Source organism: Schistocerca nitens, chromosome 11 (assembly GCF_023898315.1).
Source record: "Schistocerca nitens isolate TAMUIC-IGC-003100 chromosome 11, iqSchNite1.1, whole genome shotgun sequence".
Lineage (NCBI taxonomy): Eukaryota > Metazoa > Arthropoda > Insecta > Orthoptera > Acrididae > Schistocerca > Schistocerca nitens.
Window position 1 is genome coordinate 73,902,763 of NC_064624.1, and position 17,931 is coordinate 73,920,693.

The 17,931-nt window shown below is 45.9% G+C and overlaps 1 protein-coding gene across 1 annotated transcript in view; it reads right to left on the reverse strand.

The window, feature by feature from the left end:
* The window catches only part of LOC126213144 (poly [ADP-ribose] polymerase tankyrase-1-like), a 45,256-nt gene extending 28,063 nt beyond the window's left edge, over positions 1-17,193 (reverse strand). The window contains exons 1-3 of the mRNA XM_049940763.1: positions 17,097-17,193; positions 6,784-7,345; positions 755-904 (exon numbers count right to left, since the gene is read on the reverse strand). Of these exons, the coding sequence (XP_049796720.1) occupies positions 755-904; positions 6,784-7,334 (701 nt within the window). The 5' untranslated portion in view covers positions 7,335-7,345; positions 17,097-17,193. The remainder of the gene's footprint in view (positions 1-754; positions 905-6,783; positions 7,346-17,096) is intronic.
* Between the last annotated feature and the right edge of the window lie 738 nt (positions 17,194-17,931).

Here is a 17,931-nt window from a genome sequence, read left to right on the forward strand (position 1 = left end):
GGGCCTAACAGAAGGGCTGGTCCACACCTACTCGAACATCAAATTTCAGCACACCAAAATTTATAAGCAGGGTAACTTTTTCTGACAAGTACAAGGCCCTCTGTATAAGAAGACGTGATGTAGTGAAATTCGAGTTTTTGGCCATAACACTTGATTATTACCCCCTAACTGTTGTTATTGTTGTGGTCTTCACTCCTGAGACTGGTTTGATGCAGCTCTCCATGCTACTCTATCCTGTGCAAGCTTCTTCATCTCCCAGTACCTACTGCAGCCCACATCCTTCTGAATCTGCTTAGTCTATTCATCTCTTGGTCTCCCTCTACGATTTTTACCCTCCACACTACCCTCCAATGCTAAATCTGTGATCCCTTGATGCCTCAGAAAATGTTCTACCAACCGGACCCTTCTTCTTGTCAAGTTGTGCCACAAACTCCTCCCCAATTCTATTCAATACCTCCTCATTAGTTATGTGATCTACCCATCTAATCTTCAGCATTCTTCTCTAGCACCACATTTTGAAAGCTTCTATTCGTTTCTTGTTCAGACTATTTATCGTCCATGTTTCACTTCCATACATGGCTACACTCCATACAAATACTTTCAGAAACGACTTCCTAACACTTAAATCTATGCTGGATATTAACAAATTTCTCTTCTTCAGAAACGCTTTCCTTGCCATTGCCAGTCTAACTCCCTAACTAGTGAACCAGTGCTATGAATATGCAGATTGTGCACACAGAGTGTTGCAACTCACCGCGGGTGAAAGACTGCTGTGTGACCAGGTGGTGGTGGAGTGTGTTGGGCAGCCGTGGGTGGCACAGCTGCGGCAGGTGTCCTGACGTGGTCGCTGTGGGGCTGACTGCAGGTGCCGGGGCTGGGCGCACCCACTGTGGTGGCCGGCGCACTGCAAAATGGTTCAAATGGCTCTGAACATTATGGGACTTGACATCTGAGGTCATCAATCCCCTAGAACTTAGAACTACTTAAATCTAACTACCCTAAGGACATCACACACATCCATGCCCGAGGCAGGATTCGAATCTACGACCGCAACGGTCGCGTGGTGCCAGACTGTAGCGCCTACAACTGCTCGGCCACAGCGGCCGGCGGCGCACTGCACACAGAGGCACTGTGTGGGTGGGTGTGTTCACACAGAGGCCAGGAGACTGATTACTGCAGGTAGTACTGTTGGGGGACTGTCTACAGTGGTAACACTCTGCCTATGATAGTAGTGCGTTAGGTACAACAGTTGATTTTCTGGTGAGCCAATCACTTTATATACTCCTTCTTCTGAGTTCCCCATAGATTTAGCTTACCAAACAACAGGTTGTTCGAAATAAAACAAATTAAAGATACACTCCTGGAAATTGAAATAAGAACACCGTGAATTCATTGTCCCAGGAAGGGGAAACTTTATTGACACATTCCTGGGGTCAGATACATCACATGATCACACTGACAGAACCACAGGCACATAGACACAGGCAACAGATCATGCACAATGTCGGCACTAGTACAGTGTATATCCACCTTTCGCAGCAATGCAGGCTGCTATTCTCCCATGGAGACGATCGTAGAGATGCTGGATGTAGTCCTGTGGAACGGCTTGCCATGCCATTTCCACCTGGCGCCTCAGTTGGACCAGCGTTCGTGCTGGACGTGCAGACCGCGTGAGACGACGCTTCATCCAGTCCCAAACATGCTCAATGGGGGACAGATCCGGAGATCTTGCTGGCCAGGGTAGTTGACTTACACCTTCTAGAGCACGTTGGGTGGCACGGGATACATGCGGACGTGCATTGTCCTGTTGGAACAGCAAGTTCCCTTGCCGGTCTAGGAATGGTAGAACGATGGGTTCGATGACGGTTTGGATGTACCGTGCACTATTCAGTGTCCCCTCGACGATCACCAGTGGTGTACGGCCAGTGTAGGAGATCGCTCCCCACACCATGATGCCGGGTGTTGGCCCTGTGTGCCTCGGTCGTATGCAGTCCTGATTGTGGCGCTCACCTGCACGGCGCCAAACACGCATACGACCATCATTGGCACCAAGGCAGAAGCGACTCTCATCGCTGAAGACGACACGTCTCCATTCGTCCCTCCATTCACGCCTGTCGCGACACCACTGGAGGCGGGCTGCACGATGTTGGGGCGTGAGCGGAAGACGGCCTAACGGTGTGCGGGACCGTAGCCCAGCTTCATGGAGACGGTTGCGAATGGTCCTCGCCGATACCCCAGGAGCAACAGTGTCCCTAATTTGCTGGGAAGTGGCGGTGCGGTCCCCTACGGTACTGCGTAGGATCCTACGGTCTTGGCGTGCATCCGTGCGTCGCTGCGGTCTGGTCCCAGGTCGACGGGCACGTGCACCTTCCGCCGACCACTGGCGACAACATCGATGTACTGTGGAGACCTCACGCCCCACGTGTTCAGCAATTCGGCGGTACGTCCACCCGGCCTCCCGCATGCCCACTATACGCCCTCGCTCAAAGTCCGTCAACTGCACATACGGTTCACGTCCACGCTGTCGCGGCATGCTACCAGTGTTAAAGACTGCGATGGAGCTCCGTATGCCACGGCAAACTGGCTGACACTGACGGCGGCGGTGCACAAATGCTGCGCAGCTAGCGCCATTCGACGGCCAACACCGCGGTTCCTGGTGTGTCCGCTGTGCCGTGCGTGTGATCATTGCTTGTACAGCCCTCTCGCAGTGTCCGGAGCAAGTATGGTGGGTCTGACACATCGGTGTCAATGTGTTCTTTTTTCCATTTCCAGGAGTGTATGTACTGGGACAGTCATACTGGAGTGATTCAGGAACTAATGGGCTGGACAGTTTGAATTTATTATAACAACAATCAGGTAGAATTTACAATGGAACTCTTTATATCACACTGTAATCATCTAATGGTGTCTGAAGAGCTAGTAGCTCATTTGTCAGGGTCTAGCTATAAGAGGCAGAGACACTAAACATTTCAGAGAATTAAATGGCACAGAAAGGTGGCGGTCAATGGTCATCTTATTAGCAGTGGACCAGTAATTACGATAGTCTGCGTAGGGAAGGTCATAGGGTGTGTCGTAATAAAAGGAAATAGCGCAGCATACATTGGACAGCCTTTAATAACGCCACAGACAACTTCAAGCAAACTGGATGGGCAGAGGTTTGACCATGGTACTGCAAGAATATAATACAGCATTTTGACTAACTGAACCAACTCTCTGTGTGGCGTAGAACGGATTGTATCGAACTACAGCACACCTGACCAGAAAGGAGAAAGAAAACTGAGGGAAAGGCTCAAGACTGTTTGGAAATGTCTGGAGCAGTTGCAAGAACTAGTCTGTTCTCTTTTCGGGTGATCGGAGATTGTGTGAGACGTAAGCAGCAGTGCTGCACATGTTGTGCTTGACTCACATTGTTTCCTGGATGCGTTCCGTATATGCTCTGAATAAGAACTATGCTCTTCTGCTAGGAACCTAGTGTTGTTGTTGTTATGGTCTTCAGTCCAGAGACGGGTTTGCTGCAGCTCTCCATGCCACCTCATCCTGTGCAAGGTTCTTCATCCCTGAGTAACTACTGCAACCTACATCCTTCTGAATCTGCTTAGTGTATTCATCTCTTGTTCTGCCTCTACCGTTTTTACCCTCCACACTGCCCTCCAATACTAAATTGGTAATCTCTTGATGCCTCAGAACGTGTCCTACCAACTGATCCCTTCTTCTAGTCGTGCCACAAATTCCTCTTCTCCCCAAAATCTATTCAGTACCTCCTCATTAGTTATGTGATCTATCCATCTTATTTTCAGGATTCTTCTGTAGCATCACATTTCGAAAGCTCCTATTATCATCTTGCCTAAACTATTTTTCGTCCACGTTGCACTTCCATACATGGCTACACTCCATACAAATACATTCAGAAAGGACTGCCTGACACTTAAATATATACTCGATGATAATAAATTTCTCTTCTTCAGAAATGCTTTCCCTGCCATTTCCACTCTACATTTTATATCTTCTCTCCTTCGACCATCATCAGTTATTTTGCTCCCCAAATAGCAAAACTCATCTCCTACCTTAACTGCCTCATTTAATGCGACTACATTACATTACCCTCGTTTTGTTTTTGACGTTCCTCTTATATCTTCCTTTCAAGACACTATCCATTCTGTCCAACTGCTATTCCAGGTACCTTGCTGTCTCTGAAAGAATTACAATGTCATCAGCAAACCTCAAAGTATTTATTTTTTCTCCATGAATTTTAATTCTTACTCCGAATTTTTCTTTTTTTTCCTTCACTGCTTGCACAACCTAGTACACTTCTTAAAAGCTTTACGTAATTCCCCTGGTACTGTTCTGGAACAAGAAACCAAGTTTGATATTGGCATTGCAGTTGTATTGCTCATATGTACTAAAAAAGTGAAAGAGTGGTGTTCAACACACATAGTTCTAGTACCAATTTGTGAATAGCTGTTACTTTGATCGTAAGCTTTACTACAACGTAGGCGTACAGTGGTCGATAGTTGTACCACTGCAGTACCAGAAAGGCAAAGCTATGAATAAGTTGCTGCTGTCCTTGCAATCCAATGTACCTGGCACGGGTAAGGGATGACACTCTCCCTCCTCATCTTTAACTTCTATTTATGCACCGTGGCAGAAGCTGAGAAGCCAAACAACTTTAAATGCCATTTTTTTCTATGCAGGTTTTCAGTGATCAATATAGTGTGCAGAATGAGAAGCAAGAACTCAGCAGTCCTTGATGCATCGTAAACATCGCTCTGTCTCGTTCTGCAACGAGCAGCACATCTTTACGTTAACAGTGAAAATAACTCATGCTATGTTTACAGTCAATCAGACCTTTATTGAGAGCTACACATGCATTTTACCAGAAATTATGTCTGGAAATAAGCATGCATCGATAAGGTGCCAAAACAGATTATGTAGCTGCAAAAAGATTTTTCCCTACATGATTTTGTTTATTAACTTAGCTGCTTATAAATGTGGATCACTTTAGAGATTCGATGAACCTGTTTCAAGATGGTGAAGAAACAGCTGAGGGATACCTGCACATGGCGTGTGTAGCTGTCAGTAAAGGAACGTTTCAGAGTATAGAGATCATTGAGGAAACTCTCTTGGAAGGGATATCACAATACCAGGTAATCAAAAAGTCAGTATAAATTTGAAAACTTAATAAACCACGGAATAATGTAGATAGAGAGGTAAAAATTGACACACATGCTTGGAATGACATGGGGCTTTATTAGAAAATAAAAAGTTCACAAAATGTCCGACAGATGACGCTGGACAGCAAAACGTCAGTGACTGCGCATGACAATCGTGTATAAAAGGAGCTGTAATGAGAGAGAGGATCAGATGCGCCAGCGGTTGCAGCATGTTGACGTTACCTGAAAAGCCGCTTTTAGTGAAGCTGTATTATCAGAATGGGGAATGTGCTAGTTCAGCGTTACGATCCTATCGCCATAGGAAGGGGATTCGAACGGGTAAAGTTCCGTTGACAAATGCAGCTGTAGAGGGAATGATTTCGAAGTTCGAAGCCAGAGGTTGTTTAGACGATAGACCCCGTAGTGGCCGACCGAGCACAAGGCGTAATGCTGCTGAGACAGTTCAGGAAGAAATGGAGACTGTAGCGGGTTCGTCTATGCACGGGGAAGTCAGCGCTCGTGCAGTCGCACGTCGCACTGGCATTCCATACACTACTGTTTGGTTGGCACTTAGGCGTACCCTCCGATGCTATCCATACAAAATCCATCGACATCATGAACTGTTACCTGGCGATTTACTGAAGCGGAGGGCATTTGCGGTGTGGGCATTTGAAAAGATGGTGGAAGATGACGATTGGTTGAGTAACGTGTTGTGGACTGACGAAGCCCATTTCACGCTCCGAGGGTCTGTCAACGCCCACAACAGCAGACTTTGGGCTACCGAAAATCCTAGAACTGTCGTGGAAACTCCATTGCACGACGAGAAAGTCATGGTATGGGTTGGATTTACCACATCTACCGTTATCGGGCCTTTTGTCTTCAAGGAGATGCGTGATTCTGGTTTTGTAACTGCTACCGTGATGGGTGACAGTATAGAGTATAGAGTATAGTATATGTTACAGAATCGCTTCATCCCCAGCCTGGTTGATAAACACCTGCTGGAACGTATGATGTTTGTGCAGGATGGCGCTCCACGCCATACTGCTAGGCGTGAAAGATCTCTTGTGCCCATCGTTTTGTGATGATCGTGTGCTCAGCCGCCACTTTCGTCATGCTTGGCCCCCCGGATCCCCAGACCTCAGTCCGTCAGATTATTGGCTTTGGGGTTACCTGAAGTCCCAAGTGTATTGTGATCGACCGACATCTCTAGGGGTGGTGAAAGACGACATCCGATGCCAATGCCTCACCGTAGCTCGGGACATGCTTTACAGTGCTGTTCCCAACATTATTCCTCGACTACAGCTATTGTTGAGGAACGATGGTGGACATATTGAGCATTTTCTGTAAAGAACATCATCTTTGCTTTGTCTTACTTTGTTATGCTAATTATTGCTATTCTGACCAGATGAAGCGCCGTCTGTCGGACATTTTTTGAACTTTTGTATTTTTTTGGTTCTAATAAAACCCCATGTCATTCCAAGCATGTGTGTCAATTTGTACTTCTATATCTACATTAGTCCGTGATTCATTCAGTTTTCAAATTTATACTGACTTTTTGATCACCCACTGTACACTTATAGGGAGATACATATACATATTTTGGACAACAGATGAACGCCTTGTTAATGCATACCTGTTTTCTGCTGGTGGCTCTACAATCAGAGGAACCAAATCCAGCAGCTCCTGTGGGTATCTCTGCTTTGTATCTTTCCAGCTCTGCGTCAGCACCACCTGGTGGCTGTGGTCCTTTACAAACGCAGTGACAGCCTGCAGGAGTCTGGGACAGGAGTGCCTCAGTGCGAGCACACCCAGAGCTGCCGCGTTCTCCAGTGCCAGCTCTGCCACCACCTGCTGCTCGCAGGTGTCCTTCAGACCTGACAACTCGTATGTACTGGCAGCTTCCAGCAGTTGGGGGGCCATGTTGGGATGTTGGGGGGCCTGGAGGGTGTACATGTAGGACAGTAGTAGTCTCAGCACTGGACCCTCCATGTTTTCCACCTTGACCTCTACCTCGTTGTTGGCGAACATTGACTTGAATACTGAGCTCCTCTTCTGCAGGACGGCCCTGTGTGCAGCCAGCCGCGTCTGCCCCGCCACTAAAGTCACGACGGCGCCGTCACCTGCGTCCAGCAGGGCACCCAGGTCCGTGGCGGTGGTCTCTGGAACTTCCTTTACGGCTGCCATGGTGGCTGATTCTGAAACACAGTGCGCTGCTCAGCCTATTGTCCTTACACAGAACCGTCAGTACTTGTACGGACATAAACGGACATGTGTCAAGCAAAAGTTGGTCAATGCTGACCATCACAAGTGAATTATAACTATAGGGTATCCTTGCTGCCTCAAATTGATGCTGCAGGTAAACAGCTTCAAATTTTGAACAACAATCTTTAAAGAGTTCTTTTTTGTTTAAGCACAAATAGAGACTTCTTTTATTTTTATTTTTTTTCCACAAATACCAACAAGGCCAGAAAGAGCTATGGTAGTATTTTATTCAACGAGTTATCATTCTCTTTTCTCCCCTCGTTTAGGAAAACCATGCTATTTCACAACTGAAACTTGTATTACCCTGCTCTTAGCCTTTACTGCAGTATATTGCCTTGCTAGAGTTAGTGCCCACAGCTGACCGACCATCTCCGTTGACACTAAATATTTCCTCAGGATTGTATGTGCAGTTGGACCGCAGCTTCTCCTCAACTCATCTGACATATTACAACAGGACAACAGCCACCTATACACAGAGTGATTTATGAGAGGAGGTCATAGAGAATATGTCTTCCTTTCAGCTACCGCATGTGCTACATGTTTGTAACTGATGTCACACTGCCACAGTGTAACGCAGGGTACTGATAACAGAAAGGAATGTGGCCACTGTAGATATACACTCCTGGAAATTGAAATAAGAACACCGTGAATTCATTGTCCCAGGAAGGGGAAACTTTATTGACACATTCCTGGGGTCAGATACATCACATGATCACACTGACAGAACCACAGGCACATAGACACAGGCAACAGAGCATGCACAATGTCGGCACTAGTACAGTGTATATCCACCTTTCGCAGCAATGCAGGCTGCTATTCTCCCATGGAGACGATCGTAGAGATGCTGGATGTAGTCCTGTGGAACGGCTTGCCATGCCATTTCCACCTGGCGCCTCAGTTGGACCAGCGTTCGTGCTGGACGTGCAGACCGCGTGAGACGACGCTTCATCCAGTCCCAAACATGCTCAATGGGGGACAGATCCGGAGATCTTGCTGGCCAGGGTAGTTGACTTACACCTTCTAGAGCACGTTGGGTGGCACGGGATACATGCGGACGTGCATTGTCCTGTTGGAACAGCAAGTTCCCTTGCCGGTCTAGGAATGGTAGAACGATGGGTTCGATGACGGTTTGGATGTACCGTGCACTATTCAGTGTCCCCTCGACGATCACCAGTGGTGTACGGCCAGTGTAGGAGATCGCTCCCCACACCATGATGCCGGGTGTTGGCCCTGTGTGCCTCGGTCGTATGCAGTCCTGATTGTGGCGCTCACCTGCACGGCGCCAAACACGCATACGACCATCATTGGCACCAAGGCAGAAGCGACTCTCATCGCTGAAGACGACACGTCTCCATTCGTCCCTCCATTCACGCCTGTCGCGACACCACTGGAGGCGGGCTGCACGATGTTGGGGCGTGAGCGGAAGACGGCCTAACGGTGTGCGGGACCGTAGCCCAGCTTCATGGAGACGGTTGCGAATGGTCCTCGCCGATACCCCAGGAGCAACAGTGTCCCTAATTTGCTGGGAAGTGGCGGTGCGGTCCCCTACGGCACTGCGTAGGATCCTACGGTCTTTGCGTGCATCCGTGCGTCGCTGCGGTCCGGTCCCAGGTCGACGGGCACGTGCACCTTCCGCCGACCACTGGCGACAACATCGATGTACTGTGGAGACCTCACGCCCCACGTGTTGAGCAATTCGGCGGTACGTCCACCCGGCCTCCCGCATGCCCACTATACGCCCTCGCTCAAAGTCCGTCAACTGCGCATACGGTTCACGTCCACGCTGTCGCGGCATGCTACCAGTGTTAAAGACTGCGATGGAGCTCCGTATGCCACGGCAAACTGGCTGACACTGACGGCGGCGGTGCACAAATGCTGCGCAGCTGGCGCCATTCGACGGCCAACACCGCGGTTCCTGGTGTGTCCGCTGTGCCGTGCGTGTGATCGTTGCTTGTACAGCCCTCTCGCAGTGTCCGGAGCAAGTATGGTGGGTCTGACACACCGGTGTCAATGTGTTCTTTTTTCCATTTCCAGGAGTGTAAAATCGCAGCAAATTATTCTCAGTCTACAAATAGGTGAAGCATTTACAGCAGTCAGTGAGCAGCTGGACATAGGTATAGAAACACATGCCAAAGGATTAGATATGCTGAGGTCACAGGTATTTTACCTGAAAGTTCAAAATGGTTCAAATGGCTATGAGCACTATGGGACTTAACAGCTGAGGTCATCAGTCCGCTAGAAGTTAGAACTACTTAAACCTAACTAACCTAAGGAAATTACACACATCCATGCCCGAGGCAGGATTCGAACCTGCGGCCATAGCGGTCGCGCGGTTCCAGACTGAAGCGCCTAGAACCGCTCGGCCACCCCGGCCGGCTTACCTGAAAGTAAACAAGATAGCAATTTCATGTTAAATACAGTGGATAAAGTATTGGGAAAGGCATATAACGTCTAAATAAATGATTGTAAATCAAAGTTAACTATTTGTGACAAAGGAGGAAAAGCAAATGTTTGATTACATGTATATGACAAGCTACTGCTACAAGATAACTGATTTGTTTTTGAAGTGGGATCACTACACATGTAAGAACCAAAGGAGAAATAGGAAGCACAATTTTCCAAGTCGAAAGAGCCTGCTATAGATAGAAAAACATATTATCCTCTAGAATTAAGTGCCCAGGAATCAGAGAAAGGTTTCTGATAGCATGTGTATGTAGTGCACCATTGCATGGCTGTGAGACCTGACTCGAGAGGCTGGGGAAAGCACAACACTGAATTAGTGTAAGGTGTGGTCATACAGGTGCATACTGAAAATCAAACAGACTGAAAAAGTCACAAATAATCATCACCTCAAAGAGCGTGAGAGAAGACAAGTTTATGGAACACGACTGTAAAAATGATAGTACGATTATTATTTATGTGTTGAAAAATCATGTGCAACTAAAAATAATGTGCTGTGGAGGGAGAATGCCAGAAAGACCATGTCTACAGTACATGGGTCAAATTATAAAATATGTCTCCACTGAGGAAAGACTTGAGAACTGAAGATGTGCTGCTCGTTGTGGGGACTAAAGAAGAAAGAGAAGAAGAAGAAGAAGAAGAGGGGGAAGACAAAAAATTCATTGCAAATAGGAAAGTACGTAATTGACATTGTGACATTTTACCTGTAGCAGCTCTCATTACTAAGTGTATGTGTCATATATTGTCATTTCAAAGTTTCTCAAATCTCACATCAGAATTGGTGATCTGACTGTTTCTGGCAGCTGCAGTGTTGTTTTTCGTGGGGCACACTATTTTTCGGCTTAATATTCTCATTCATGGTTCATGGTGTGAGTTCCTGTAGTCATGTCCTAGTTCATGAACCACGGGCAACGTATGAGTGGCCAAGTAAGTGGTCCCGACAGTCGGGATACCAGTTACTTTGGAATAAGGCTGGGCATCTCGGACATATTCTGAGTCGTGGTCACCTTTGTGCTCATATGGCAAAGACTACCAAACTCACCGGTTAGTCCCTCAGCCGTTAGGGGTAAAACCCAATGGGACTCGGGGCAAGTAAGGCTAGCAACCTGCTTCCCTGGTACTTTAAATACGATGCTGGCAACAATCAGAGCAAAATGCCTCGGACTTTTGGAGGTGACGGAGTCCCACCTCTAACTGACAAACCAGGGACTCCTAAGATACGACTTGGCAAACAAATGGTAATGAGATGGGGAGCTATTAATATCAATGGGGGCTACTCTGGGAAGAAGGTAGAGCTGGCAGAGGCTGCAAGTAAGGTGGGGCTGGACGTTTTAGCTGTTAGTGACATTCGGGTAAGGGGTGAGAAAGAAGAGGAAGTGGGAGAATACAAGGTCTACCTGTCAGGAGTCAAAGCAGGAATAGCACAATGGGGTGTAGGGCTTTACAAATGGTTCAAATGGCTCTGAGCACTATGGGACTCAACTGCCGAGGTCATTAGTCCCCTAGAACTTAGAACTAGTTAAACCTAACTAACCTAAGGACATCGCAAACATCCATGCCCGAGGCAGGATTCGAACCTGCGACCGTAGCGGTCTTGCGGTTCCAGACTGCAGCGTAGGGCTTTACATCAGGAAAGAAATGGAACCCAGTGTAGTTGCAATAAGGTATGTAAACGAACGACTGATGTGGATATATTTGACAGTGTCTAGCAAGAAAATTAGGATTGTGTCAGTATATTCGCATTGTGAAGGGACAGATCAAGATAAGATGGATAGTTTTTATGAGGCACTCGGTGATGTAGTTGTTAGAGTAAAGGACAAGGACAGTGTTCTGCTCATGGGTGATTTTAACGTCAGGATTGGAAATCGAACAGAAGGGTATGAAAAGGATATGGGTAAATTTGGAGAGGATATGGAGGCCAACAGGAACGGGAAACAACTCTTGGATTTCTGTGCCAGTATGGGCTTAGTAATCACAAACTCCTTTTTTAAACATAAGAACATTCACCGGTATACTTGGGAAGGCAGGGGAACCAGATCTGTCATTGACTATATAATAACAGATCAGGAATTCAGGAAGGCTGTGAGGGACACACGTGTATTCAGGGGATTCTTTGATGACACTGATCATTATTTAATCTGCAGTGAAATTGGGATTGTGAGGCCGAAAGTGCAGGAGGTCAGATCCATATGTAGGAGGATAAGAGTGGAGAAACTTCAGGATAAGGAAATCAGGCACAAGTACATAACAGCGATCTCAGAAAGGTACCAGTTAGTTGAATGTAGTCAATTACAGTCATTGGAAAAGGAATGGACAAGGTACAGGGACACAGTACTAGAAGTGGCTAAAGAATGTCTTGGAACAGTAGTGTGTAAAAGTAGGATGAAGCAAACAGCTTGGTGGAATGATACAGTCAAGGTAGCCTGTAAAAGGAAAAAGAAGGCGTATCAAAACTGGCTACATACCAGAACCCAGGTAGACAGAGAAAGTTATGTTGAAGAAAGAAACAAAGCCAAACAGATAATTGCAGCATCCAAGAAGAAATCGTGGGAAGACTTTGGAAACAGGTTGGAGACTATGGGTCAAGCTGCTGGAAAACCATTCTGGAGTGTAATTAGCAGTCTTCGAAAGGGAGGTAAGAAGGAAATGACAAGTATTTTGGACAGGTCAGGAAAACTGCTGGTGAATCCTGTGGATGCCTTGGGCAGATGGAGGGAATATTTTGAAGAGTTGCTCAATGTAGGTGAAAATACGATCAGTAATGTTTCAGATTTCGAGGTAGAATGGGATAGGAATGATGATGGAAATAGGATCACATTTGAGAAAGTGGAAAAAATGGTCAATAGATTGCAGTGCAATAAAGCGGCTGGGGTGGATGAAATTAAGTCGGAACTCATCAAATACAGTGGAATGTCAGGTCTTAAATGGCTACACAGGATAATTGAAATGGCCTGGGAGTCGGGACAGGTTCCATCAGACTGGACAAAAGCAGTAATCACACCAATCTTTAAACATGGAAACAGAAAAGATTGTAACAACTACAGAGGTATCTCTTTAATCAGCGTTGTGGGTAAAATCTTCTCAGGTATTGTTGAAAGAAAAGTGCGAGTATTAGTTGAGGACCAATTGGATGAAAATCAGTGTGGGCTTAGGCCTCTTAGAGGTTGTCAGGACCAGATCTTTAGCTTACGGCAAATAATGGAGAAGTGTTATGAGTGGAACAGGGAATTGTATCTATGCTTTATAGATCTAGAAAAGGCATATGACCGGGTTCCTAGGAGGAAGTTATTGTCTGTTCTACAAGATTATGGAATAGGAGGCAAACTTTTGCAAGCAATTAAAGGTCTTTACATGGATAGTCAGGCAGCAGTTAGAGTTGACAGTAAATTGAGTTCATGGTTCAGAGTAGTTTCAGGGGTAAGACAGGGCTGCAACCTGTCTCCACTGTTGTTCATATTATTTATGGATCATATGTTGAAAACAATAGACTGGCTGGGTGAGAGTAAGATATGTGAACACAAAATAAGCAGTCTTGCATATGCGGATGACTTAGTTGTGATGGCAGATTCGATTGAAAGTTTGCAGAGTAATATTTCAGAGCTAGATCAGAAATGTAAGGACTATGGTATGAAGATTAGCATCTCCAAAACGAAAGTAATGTCAGTGGGAAAGAAATATAAACGGATTGAGTGCCAAATAGGAGGAACAAAGTTAGAACAGGTGGACGGTTTCAAGTACTTAGGATGCATATTCTCACAGGATGGCAACATAGTGAGAGAACTGGAAGCGAGGTGTAGCAAAGCTAATGCAGTGAGCGCTCAGCTACGATCTACTCTCTTCTGCAAGAAGGAAGTCAGTACCAAGACTAAGTTATCTGTGCACAGTTCAATCTTTCGACCAACTTTGTTGTATGGGAGCGAAAGCTGGGTGGATTCAGGTTACCTTATCAACAAGGTTGAGGTTACGGATATGAAAGTAGCTAGGATGATTGCAGGTACTAGTAGATGGGAACAATGGCAGGAGGGTGTCCACAATGAGGAAATCAAAGAAAAACTGGGAATGAACTCTATAGATGTAGCAGTCAGGGCGAACAGACTTAGATGGTGGGGTCATGTTACACGCATGGGAGAAGCAAGGTTACCCAAGAGACTCATGGATTCAGCAGTAGAGGGTAGGAGGAGTCGGGGCAGACCAAGGAGAAGGTACCTGGATTCGGTTAAGAATGATTTTGAAGTAATAGGTTTAACATCAGAAGAGGCACCAATGTTAGCACTGAATAGGGGATCATGGAGGAACTGTATAAGGGGGGCTATGCTCCAGACTGAACGCTGAAAGGCATAATCAGTCTTAAATGATGATGATGATGAATATTCTCATTCTCACTGGCCTTGTTAGTATTATCAGCTACTATGATTTCTGTAAAGGCGTGAATTTTACCTTCCACAACCAATACTACCTTTTATGTACATTATCTTAACCACTTATTGTAAAATATATTTTTATTCTATTATATGAAGAAATTAGAAAGCGCAATTAATTTATACTGCTGTGAAAGAGTATCGTTGCCTCCAGAAATCTCAATATCACCAATCCTAAAAATTCATATTGGGTGCTCCCTCATATATGCCTGTTAAAAACAAAATCGTCTGATCCACATGAGTATAATGCTGATGTGTATCAAAAAAGTCGACAGAAATATATTCTTTATTTGTACTAAATAAACATTACTTTCTTCTTTTAAAGTTTTTGTCAGTCAGTTTCCAGATTGCTAAATGTGAGAATGACAAGGCAATAAACTTTTACCTATCTTAGTGCCAGATCATCGGTACTTAAACACAGGTAATGGCTCTTCCACCTGTCAAGAAGTTTCTCCTTCATTATCTCACACATAGTCCACTGCAGTGTGATGCCTCATTGCGAGACAAATTCCAGTACTGCAGTAAGCAGTTCTTTGTTCTGTTGTCTTAGTGAGTGGATAACTTCACAAATGATAAAAACACATCAATGTTAGGCTGAGACCGTCATCCATTTATCGCAGTGCTACACGTATTTACAGAGGGTTCCGCCACACACACGTTCCAGGTGAACTGCTGAATTTCTGAGCCGTGAATAGCAGCTGTTAAGCCGATTTTCAGCTTTGAAGTGAATGAAATACCACTTTCTTAGTGGGGTTTGAAGGCACTCTACTAACTTGTTTTAAGATGTTCCTATTTTGTCTCAATGCATCTACGAGGTATGTTTTCACATAGGATTATGTTTATAATATGAGATGCTACCTCTATACCTGCGATTCTGTCAAGTTTGTTTGTACATACACTGACATACTGAGTACTGTTATAATTTAGCAGTTCCTTTTCTTTTCTTTTTGCAGGCTTGTGGAGTGAGTACTGCTGAATTCAGTCCATTTGGAATATGCGTGCAAGCTGCAAAACATAAAACAGTAGCTAGTTGTTCGTTACTACACTATGTGATTAAAAGTAACGGGGCACCTGGCTGAAAATAACTTACAAGTTTGTGGCGCCCTCCATCGGTAATGTTGGAATTCAATATGGTGTTGGTCCACCCTTAGCCTTCTTGACAGCTTCCACTCTCGCAGGCATGCTTTGAATCAGGTTCTGGCAGGTTTCTGGGGGTATGGCAGCCCATTCTTCACTGAGTGCTGCACTGAGGAGAGGTATCGATGTCGGTCGGTGAGGCCTGGTACAAACTCGGCGTTACAAAACATCCCAAATGTGTTCTATAGGATTCAGGTCAGGATTCTGCGCAGTCCCGTACATTACAGGGATGTTATTGACGTGTAAACAGTCCGCTACAGGCCGTGCATTATGAACAGGTGCTCGATCGTGCTGAAAGATGGAATCGCCATGCCCGAATTGCTCTTCAACAGTGGGAAGCCCGAAAGTGCTTAAAACATCAATGAAGGCCTGTGTTGTGATGGTGCCATGCAAAACAACAAGGGGTGCAAGCCCCCTCCATGAAAAACACGACCACACCGTAACACCACCGCCTCCATATTTTGCTGTTGGCACTAAACACGCAGGCAGATGACGTTCACTGGGTATTCGCCATACCCATACCCTGCCACATTGTGTACCGTGATTCGTCACTCCACACAACATTTTTCCACTGTTCAATCGTCCTTATACCAAGCGAGGCGTCGTTTGGCATTTACCGGTGTGATGTGTGGCTTATGACTAACCACTCACCATGATATCCAACTTTTCTGACCTCCCGCCTAACTGTCATAGTACTTGCAGCAGATCCTGATGCAGTTTCGAATTCCTGTGTGATGGTCTGGATAGATGTTTGCCTATCACACATTAGGACCCTCTTCAACTGACGTCGGTCTCTGTTGGTCAACAGACGATGCCAGCCTGTGCGCTTTTGTGCTGTTCGTATCCCTTCACGTTTCTGCTTCACTATCACAACGGAAGCAGTGGGGATAGGGATATGTAGGAGTGTGGAAATCCCGCTACAGACGTATGACACAAGTGACACGCAATCACCTGACCACGTTCGAAGCCCGCAAGTTCCGCGGAGCGTCCCATTCTGCTCTCTCATGAAGTCTGATGACTATTGAGGTCACTGATATGCGATACGTGGCAGTAGGTGGCAGCACAACGCACGTAATATGAAAAATGTATGTTCTGGGTGTGTCTGGATACTTTTGATCACTCAGTGTATGTAAATGGGACAGGAGGTCCGCAGGAGGTGCCCAGGCTCCAAGATTGCAGACTGGACTACTATAATTTACTACCCTTTATTTTCTTGTGTTCTGCTTCAAGGCAAAACATATATTTTCCAATTCTGGGAGCGTAAATCAGTGGCTGAAATACTATGTGTGTTAGCGCTTCAGTCTGGAACCGCGCGACCGCTACAGTCACAGGTTCGAGTCCTGCCTCGGGCATGGATGTGTGTGATGTCCTTAGGTTAGCTAGCTTTAAGTAGTTCTAGGGGACTGATGACCTCAGATGTTGAGTCCCATAGTGCTCAGAGCCATTTTTTGAACTATGCGTGCTAAGCAAGAAAGCATAAGGCATCGGCAAAACTTGGACACTGAGACTGTGAACCTGTCGCAGGCAGCAATCTGACGGAAACTATTGTCTACATTTCTGCCTTTCAGGGCTGCCCCATACAGAGATAATGAGAGAGAGGAGTTATCGACTGACAGAAGAAACTGTGAACGCAAACAAGAGGAGCAGCTCGTGCAGAGTCTCTACTCACCGCAGAGCCAGGGAGGAGTGACGTCGCGAAGTGAGCTCAGCACGGTAAGCTGTCCGACAGCCGCTGGGCTCTTTCCGTGTAGGCAGGGACAGCCTGCCCGCCCCTCGTGGTCTGCGGCTTATATGCCTGACGGCGGCCGCTGCGGCCACGTGACGTCACCGCGTCATGCACTTGTCTCACGTGTGACAGTATGGAGGTGGCTCGTGTAGGTTTATCATTTATCTGGAGTGTTTACTGCGAGATATGAGAGGCTCAAACCACGAGTGCGGTGCTCGATTAAGATTGTGTAATCTATGAACATTCCTAAATACGTCTGGTATTGAGAAATGCAAAATATCGGAATTTTTTTTTTTTTTTGTTTCATAAAAAACTCGGCCCTAGGTGACTGAAAATTCTGTCGTGATCTGGATTTGAACGGGATCGAATAGTCCAACAAACTGCCTTTGGCTTCTGCCTTTGGTTCTTCATCCGACGTTTGTTTGCCAGCACAAGTGGCTGGGATAATCAACGTTTCACCCTTCATTGTTGGTGGAGGGCTCAAAGGGATAACTTTGAGAATCCTAGCTACTCGACCTGCCAAAACGTCAGTAAAATCGTCAAACAGATGTCAGACGAAGAATCTCAGAGAGAAAATAACAACAAGTAGTAACGAAAGCCTTAATAAATTTATGTCAAGCAGTCTGTTTCATCATTTTCTGTACAATGGGTATGTTTGTATCTCTGATGCTTTTTGGTCAGTACTGTTCTACTTGAGTGAATAGTTTGCTGTGAAATTTAGAAGGCAGCACATACTTCTCATAAAAATTTACTGGGTGATCAAAAAGTCAGTATAAAT